At 37.8% G+C, this 9,307-nt stretch overlaps 1 protein-coding gene across 1 annotated transcript; it reads right to left on the reverse strand.

Moving 5' to 3' along the window:
• Positions 1-237: 237 nt before the first annotated feature.
• Positions 238-9,056, reverse strand: si:rp71-80o10.4 (uncharacterized protein LOC100307105 homolog). Its single transcript, XM_067445567.1, has 4 exons — positions 8,933-9,056; positions 8,483-8,842; positions 6,829-6,996; positions 238-1,931 (listed from the first exon to the last, which is right to left on the reverse strand). Exons 1-4 carry the CDS (start codon positions 8,958-8,960, stop codon positions 1,846-1,848), a joined length of 642 nt encoding a protein of 213 aa, XP_067301668.1. The 5' UTR covers positions 8,961-9,056; the 3' UTR covers positions 238-1,845.
• Between the last annotated feature and the right edge of the window lie 251 nt (positions 9,057-9,307).

Below are 9,307 nucleotides of genomic sequence, written 5' to 3' on the forward strand. Positions count from 1 at the left end.
CCACATCTTAACTGATAGTGACGCATTAACCAGTCACATGATCTCACTACAACTATATAATATAGTATAATATAGCTGTATAACACTATATAATCTTATCAAAATATGTTTTTTTTCAGGTGTCCAAACCCAGTAACACCTGTTAACAGGAAGTCTTGTTTGATACCCCAAAAACCTTATTAACAGTCTTCTTTTAGTCTGAGAGTATGACCGAGAAAGCCAGAGAAGAGCAGAGAATGAAGTGGTAATAAAAGGAGCAAAGTTTATTAAATAGCATAGCTTATATTTATACAAATAATTTCACAATAAAAATACAAACAATGGATTACATTAAGAAAAGCCATGACAAATACAAAAATATAAATAAACGTTTAAAGATAAAAATATATATAGCTTATTGCAGAGATCATAAAAGCTACATAAAAGGAATGCACACAGAGAAAGTTAGAGTTGCTGTATAAATACATAATTGGGTATATAAATAGGTAATTTAAAGGGTGAAATGCTGTTTCATGCATACTGGGCTTTTTACACTGTTAAAGACTTGGATTCCCATCCTAAACATAGACAAAGTTTCTTTGTTAAAAATACTCCTTCCGGTTTCTCACAAGTTTCAAAGAGTTTTGTTCGAGTACGGCTCGTCTTGACGTTAATAAGAGCGGAAGGTCCTTGTATGGGCCGTACGGGCTCTTCTCCCGGAAGGGTGCGCGCGCGACTAGAGCGAGAGAGGAAATGTAGCCCATAAACACTCTCAGCTGCAGATCCAGTCGCCTGGGCAACACTTGTGACGCGCGCCGCGCACCCGTTCCACTTTATTCCTATGGGTGACATCAAGCGACTTCAACGCTTCAGCACAGCATTCCGGGAAGGCAGCGCTGCATTTGAACCGATTTGAACGCAGAAATGACGGGAAGCTTCACAAAATCGCGGATCTCTACAGTCACTGCTGTCAGGACTTCACCAAATCATACCAAAGAAGTGTGTTTTTGACGGAGCGGTCCCAGCGATAAAGGTTCGGTCCTGCTTTGGAAGCAGCCGGTGAGTAAAACTGCTTCAAATGTCTGTGCTGTTGGCTGTCGTCGTGTGAGTAAACATCAGTAAACGACACGATTGCGTGCTTCGTCATTCAAATGCGCTAACGGTTACTCCATTGTTGTTCTCTGTATAACATTACACTAGTCTGACGTGCAAAACCGTTTTGCTTGCTACTGCTAAGGTTTAGTCGCATACAATAGTCCATATTGCATACTACTCTATAGGTACTCAAGATTGACATGAGATTGACTGAAACTGAGTGTCCCGCCCCCTTAATTTCTACCACAAAATTAGAATTTTATAAAAACTATTATACTAAATAATTTTGGATATCAGATTTCTTTGCAAAATATTATGAAATATTCTCAGTGCACAACATATGCACACAAAATATGTAGTTCTTTTACCATTAATATTAATGCAATATTTGACAACATAACTTTTTCCTTCTTTGGTTGTTTCCCTCTAGTGGACAATCCAATTATAACACTAATGCTAAAAGAATTATAAAATGACACTATATGGTAGCCTGACAAGCCAGACCCACATCAAGATGTTTGGTCTGGAAACTCACCATTGACAGCTCAATCTGAAGGGCGGGATAAACGGTTGTCTTTCAAACTCCCTTTGCACGGCTTCCACGCAATTGGATATCGCTACACCCAACCAGAGCTCGTTGAAAGATTACATTTGATTTAATCCACCTTTTGATTACTTATAGCTGCCTCTTTGTAGTTCAAGATTGAAAAAAACGACTGGTTCTTTTTTTCTTTCTTTTTTTAGCTTTGTCCTGGAATAATTTCCTCACATTCAGTCAATATTAATAACACTTTGGGATCCAAAACAACTGCTGGCTGGGGTGTTGTCATCTTGTGGCACTCGGAAAAAAGTTGCTTCTAAGTGAATACAAAAACACAATTATAAGATGACATGCAAACCAAGTGAAAATAATGGTGTAGATGCAAAGGCATAATCTATAACTATTTTAGCATTATAATGTCCAAACCATGCCACTGCACAATACAATTCTTTAAGGAATAGTTCACCCCAAAATAAATTATTGCTGAAAATGTATAATCTCAGGCCATCCGATGAGTTTATTTCTTTGTGAGAAGATATTTGGAAAAATTTTACATTAAATGTCTTGCTTACTGATGAATCCTCTGCAGAGAATAAGTGCCATCAGTATAAGAGTTCAGCTGATAAAATCCACACGACTGCCGAAATAACAGCTTGTGAAGAGGAAAGTGACCCCGTCTGTGAAAGTCGCTTAAGTCGCAAAATGTAATTATGAGATTTTGATCGTCAAAGTGCCATAGCCATAAAAATGAAGAAAATAGATCATGTGTGTTTATTGCTGTAAATGATAAATTATACCAAGGGGTTTGAGATACAATACTCAATTTTTAATTCATAACATTATAAATACTGAAATTAGTGACTTTATTGACACTACACTTTATACTTTTGCACAAAAATAATAGCAGATGCAGGCTCCCTAAACATCGATTTTAATAATCTCAGGGGATTTTCATCACAACAACACCAGCTGATTCGTATGTTATTCAGTTCAGGAACTTTTTTTTACCATTAGGAAGAGGAAGACAATAATATAAATCGGCACGAGCGGCAAACAGGTCATCGCGACTTTAGACGGGTTCAGATGTCTGGCGAGATATTTTCGTGTCATCACCAATATTTTAATATTTTCTTCTTTGTTTTGTAGCTCAACATTGTGCCAATAATAACCATCTTAATTTAAAGTCATATTAGGCCTGCTATGTGTCAATATAAAACATGTTGTGGATGGTGGTGCGTTAGATGAATGCAGTTTTTCCCAACCGGGGAGCGCGGGGTGCCGCGTAAAAGGTTTCAGCGCGCACTTGCATCGCGGTTCATCTCACATCTGATGACGCATCTTTAATATAGGTTGTAACTTGAAAATAATTCTTTATGTATGTTTCTGTCGATGGATACACGTGCTGGCTCCTCGGTGATACATTACAACAGCGATAATAATAAAAGAAGTGGACAAAGCGGTCTCTCTTAGTAAACTTTGTTCAATGCATGTGAGTGCTGCCGTATCTTCGAATATGAATACGGGTGTAGAGCCAGAAGACGCGTTTGAGAACTCGCGTGCGATCGCGATGTGAGAAGATTTGTCTCTGCTCGGTCATCTGAAAACGCGCAAATGCACGTCTCAGCGCGCAACTATTGACTTCTCTTTCAAGTCATGCGCTTGAACGGACAAACTCACAAGAAGTAGCCGATGTCAACATGTCTATCTTGATGAGTATCCAAGCAGACATAGTCTGAATATGCCTTAAGTTAACGTACAGTCGAGAAAGCAACACCCCTGGGTCTTAAAGAGGCAGTAGCCTTTACTGCTGTCTGTTTAATGTCTAAAGCCCCGTTTCCACCAAAATTACCCGGAACAATTTGTACCAGGAACTTTTTTACAGGAACTTTTCTCCCCCCAGACCTGCAGCTGTCTGCGTTTCGACCGCGATCTAAAGTTCCGAGAAGATTAGGCAAATTAGTCCGGTGATGTAGGACTGCGCGCGACTGCGCGACTGAGACATTATCTAAACCGATCTGGTGTTTACATGTGATGACTTTCAATCACAATCATTTTGTCACATGCAGTTTGTCTGCCGCATCAAAAATGACACCGCTGTTTTCTCCAGCAGCTGGAATGTGTTAACTGAGGCCATAGCAACTCTTAATGGCATTATATAAGCTATTTATTTGTTGTAAAGTGTAATAATCATCTCAGAAAAAAAAATACTTCTGTCAGGCGCAGTTAAAGTAAAAACTGCCTGGGGCAATATACGCTGTGTCATTATTCCAACATTATCTTCATAACTTACGAAATAAAAAGTTTACCCCTCAGAAAAATGAGCTTTCCTCTCGTCAACATGAGTGCGGCGCGCGCTGTCACGCCATGTAAGGATGCACACTTAAAAGTAACCGGTCAGGTCATTTTCATGGTGAAAAAAAATTAATAACGAGTATGGAAGAGATTCAAGCTGTGCTGCTTTTGCTTATGTATAGGTTTACTAAGAGGTAATTAACAACGACTCAAGAGCACTAATATGCAGATTCAGCAGCATATTCAGAAAGCTTGTAAAGCTAGATTTAAAATGACAATGTATATTATCAGCTATTACGGACATTGAACGTGAGACGGCTGAGACAAACGCGCGCCATCAGACAGAGAGCAAGACTGATATTTACTGAACGTAGACCGAACCTCGTAAAAGACTTTTAAAAATGCCTGTTGAAATAAAAGGCTGCGTGAGCTAAACCAATCAGCATGTTCAGCGCCCAAGTCCCGCCCTCGAAAGTTCCTGAACTTTGAAAAAGTACTACCTCGCGAGCAGGGCCGTTTGGAGGGGGAAATATTTACCCGGAACTTCATTTAGACCCTGGTTCCTGCGGTCTAAACACACCGAGTACCACCCAAAGTTCCTGGTTCCTGGGTAAAGTTCCTGTGGTGGAAACGCGGCTAAAGATGATAAGGAATCACTCACTGCTCTTGATTGAATAGCTTTTGTAAGTTTAATATGGATTAATATTGAATGTAAACAGTTAAATATGCAGTAATTTTTTTTTCTCTCCTCTCTCTTTATTCAATTTTTTTACCTAATTTGGATATTTAACAATCTTTGTTGCACACTGCACAATTACTTTTCAGTTAGGTAAAGGGTTTGCCTTTGCAATTTTATGTTGATGCACTTTAATTAAATATAATAAATATATATTTTTAAATATATGAAGAGTTTGCAATTATTAATTTTTAAATGGGGGGCGGAAGAAAAAAAATTGAATCGTAAATTGAGTTTTTTTATTTAAAATAAATAAATAAATAATAATAATAATAATTAAAAAAAAAAAAAAAAAACGATTTTTTTACGAGAAAAAAAATAAAATAAATAATAATAATAATAATAATAATTCGCCCAGCCCCCAAGTTCCATACAAAACTAAATAGTGTGTCTAATGACAAAGGTTAATATTATTTTCTATTACAAAAATACAACCGTAGATACGTTGCTTACAGATCGTTCACTCGATCCTTCTAGCAAACGTCACCTTTACCACCATATAAGTTAAAATGATAGTGATTTGACAAGGCTATTCATTTTGTACAAATATATATATTTATATTTTTGAAAACTTAAGTATGATGTTTTTGCATGCTTGTATTTCAGAGTACATCACAGTCACTGCATAGCCTACATTATGACCAACATTATATTAACAAGCACTAACGTTGACGAAAAAAGACGAGTCTAAAATCACCGGTTTTGTCGGAGGAAAGAAGAGCGTTCGTGCGGTTGCCAGATTTTAGTAATTTAAATCCCCCAATCAGAGCTTTTCTGTGAAAAGAACACACATACTATCCGGTGTTTTACCTAAACATGTCCAATCTGGCAGCCATATGCACGCAAGCTCTCTCTCTCTCGCGCGCGGATGATCTGAAAACACCAATAAACAAGTAAGTTGCATTTTATCAATCTCCATTTGAGATGTTCTGTTTAAAGTGTCATTCAGTCGGCCTGTTCTGTCAGGACACACGAGCCGCTTTGCTGAACCACTGAACTGATGTGTGCTGTTAATAAATCAAGCTGATTGGCTGAAATAAGCCAATCAGAGCATAGCTCAACATGAATAGGCAAAAACAGAGCATTACATCCTAGGGACAATTTATAGGGTTGAAAATGGACCTGTAAAACTGTATCTGGACAATTTTTGTCCTTAAATAAGCCACATACCCTCTATGTAGATATCAGAAAACAATTTAACATATTGTTTCAACTCATTCTAGGGCACCTCTAAAGCTGCACTATGTAACTTTTCTGTCCACTAGAGGGCGCCTATTCAAAACAAAGATGTAGTTTGATGACACCAAGTTTGAGCTCAGAATCTTCACCTCACAGCCAGTGGAAAATAGGACTCGGGCAGAAATCATGTTCATTGATACTGTTATTAACGTTACTGTAGTGTGTAGCAGAGAAGGAGCGAGTGTTGAGGAGCTGAGTACGGCCGCTGGAGTGATTTTTACACAAACACACGCCTCGCGAGCAGCGAGACTTCAATTATGACGGGACAAAGTTGCTGGCGCTATTTCCTCTTTTCCGGTCATGAGTATGAGGTAACGCAGCTCTGTTTATCATATCAGATTCATTAAAGTGGGTTTAAAATGACGTTATGACGTTACTCTGTGCGTTCGCTCAGCGGCTGCTGTGACACTTGTTCACACTGCTCAGAGTAAAGCGCTTCTGCAGAATAAAACCGCAAACCGAGGGTAACGCAGATATGACGCCACTGACAGGCGACTCCCTCAGACGTCCCGGCTCCTTGGTTAAAATAGCAATTTTCTCACAATTTACAAATAGTTGAAAACATTTGGGATATTGTCAGATGAACTCAGATGAACAAAATATGTTACAATGGCCTGATGGTTTTTGGATATTTTACTGCAAAAATCCTACATAGTCTACCTTTAAGCCATCCTGGGTATATAACAAGCCTGCCACACTCATGTAGAAAACTGAAGCAAAAGCTACTTTTATGATGGATGGATGTGCTTTTTTGAGCTTCAAAATCTCAGTTAGCATTCACTCCTATAATAAAGCTGGGTAGTCTGATTGTGTTCGACTGAAAGAAGAATGTCATCTACACCTAGGTTGGCTTGATCAAGGGATAATTTTCATTTTTTGGGTGAGCTATCCCTTTAAGGAGAGAAAAAAAAGTTGTTTGTCATCCAGATTTGACAGATTAAGATACCTTGCTCTGCGATATTTTTTTTCTGCGTGCGTCTCCAATAGAAGATGCCGATGGCAATGGCGATGGCACCGGCGATGAGCACAGGGATGCCCACTGCAGCTGTGGTTAAGCCTGCAGTGAATGATTTACTCCAGGGCTTTAGTAAGGGACCAGGGCTGAGTGTTGTCTCTGTAAGGGACAACAACAACAAAAACTGTTAGTGGGTTATTAAATAACTGTAAATGTATGTCCTGTGGTCATCTTTGATTAACAGCAGTGATAAGCTACACACTGAAAGCACCGCGACTGGATTAAAGGTCAGAGCAGGTCATCCCTGCGCGTCTCATGAACATCACCACATTTATCATTTTCTTCTCACATAAAGCTATTGAACGGCTTCAGATGAGTGCTTGAGCCATACGGACTACTTTATACTTGCGTTTTTAAGTAATTTTATAACCTTTATTTCACATTCATTTTCACAAAGTTTCCAGGATATTCTTCAAGAAAATATAATTTTGTGTTCCATGGAAGAAACAAATTAAGGTTTTAGAATTAGAACAACAATAAAAGTGTTCATTTTCAGTTAATTCAGGTATAAGACAGAAGTAAAACATTTTTCTTAAATCAGGAATTCAGGGACCACAAGTAAAAAGAAAAGTTTAGAAAAAACAAAGTGTAGGCCTACATTTTTAGAATTTTAAAATCAATTTAAATTTGATTAAAATAAATAATAATAACATGTCATTTAAATATTAACATTTATTTAAACAACTAAATTAATAAAAGTAATGATTAAAATAAAATAAATAAATAATACATCCAACACTATAGTAGCCTACTGGTGAGTAGGAAAAAATAAAATAGAAACAAAAAAAATTCTAAATAATATTTTACACAATTTTTGATCAAATTATTTATTTTTACAGCATGATTTGGTTTTTTTATACGAAAACATAGTTGTTTTAAAAAGGTTGGCACTGTGGTCATATTTGACATCTAAACAACTGAAATTTTAAATCGCCCAAATGACGTGAGGAAGTTCAAGTGAGACTTTAAAAGTTAAAGATCTTTGATCACTCGTTGTTTGGTTTGTCATGTCTAAAATAAAGTTTTTTTTGTTTTTTTTTTTTTTTTTATCGATCTTGTCTATTTCTAGTCCACAATTACGCTTAGATATATTTTTATACATAATTGCATCATGTCAGTGGTCAGCATTCCTGAACAATAACAAGAATGATGCCTTGCTAAAGCAAGCACCACTAACAACTGTGTCACGTCATGACGCAATGTTACCACACAACATCCGAGCTCACCCACAGGTTACCTGAGTTCATTCATCGTATGAAACCAAACACTTCCACGGCTGAATGTGTACAAATATACATTCATTTTAATAACATGCAAGTCGTTTTAGCGTACCGGAGAAAAAAAAGAAGAAGAAAAAAACTTTTTTTTATAGCCTAGCTATGTAACAAGTGTAATTCAATTAAATGGCAAATTCATGCTTTCACACGTTCCCAAGACTCTCAAAATAAACAATTATATCTCATAATTAGCCAAAACTATGCAGTTGTTCTCTTGCAGTCCTGTGACACGATGATGATGCAACTACTACAGCGCGTTACAGAAGTCTGAGATCAAAGAAAACAGGACATGCTGGTATAATACGTACCGGTACGAAACACTGTAACGTTGTAAATGTTTTCCGTCTGTGAGTGCCCGCTCAGTTTGCTGACTTCGTAAAGTCCCGTTTGATTATAACTCATGTCCCTCAGGATCAGCGTTACATCATTCCCATTATATATCAGAGAGACGCCGGGTTTGTACTCGCGTTCACATTCTCCACCTTGACAGAATAGCTGTGCAATCATTTCCCGTGAGGAGCCTTTGGTGAAGGTTACCAAAACCTGAGGGTCTTCGTCCGATTTCTTAATGTGAATAGGGATGGTGAGGTTTCCTCCTTCAGAAACCCTGAGCGTCTTAGTCTTCTTATCTCTGTAGTCATCGACATCAGCAACAGTGGCAGCAATGCCTAAAAAAGTATTTGCACTTTAAGTTAGTTCAGGCTACACTGCACCCGGCATAAATTAACCAATGAAAGTAACACCGTAACATGACTTACCAATACATGCCAGAATGAAGAGAATCATCTTCAGTAGGCTCTCTTGGAAAACAACTTGACAATGTCCTCTTACTCATGACTCACTTTACTAGACCGCTGTACACGCGACGTGCTTAAATCAGAGAAGTATACACACACACAGAGATACACACAAGTAGACACCTCATTGGATTGCTTAGAGATACGTGAACGCGTCCGCCATATTTGAACGGTCAACATTACAGCTGCATTCTTCAATAACAGTAAAACCAGCGTGATTTATTAAATGTCACAACAACCAATATTTAAATTGCCTATGAAATTGGATAACCTTAAACATTCTCACATGTGAAAAATCAGTTCACTGCTGTCATTAAAAACTAGAGATATTTGGCC

Source organism: Pseudorasbora parva, chromosome 6 (assembly GCF_024679245.1).
Source record: "Pseudorasbora parva isolate DD20220531a chromosome 6, ASM2467924v1, whole genome shotgun sequence".
Classification (NCBI taxonomy): Eukaryota; Metazoa; Chordata; class Actinopteri; order Cypriniformes; family Gobionidae; genus Pseudorasbora; species Pseudorasbora parva.

Coding starts and splice junctions, on each gene's coding strand:
- si:rp71-80o10.4 (XM_067445567.1), bottom strand. CDS start 8,960: ATGATTCTCTTCATTCTGGCATGTATTG. Junction 8,843..8,932: donor CTTCATTCTGGCATGTATTG/GTAAGTCATGTT, acceptor ATACTTTTTTAG/GCATTGCTGCCACTGTTGCT. Junction 6,997..8,482: donor CGTTACAGTGTTTCGTACCG/GTACGTATTATA, acceptor TGTCCCTTACAG/AGACAACACTCAGCCCTGGT.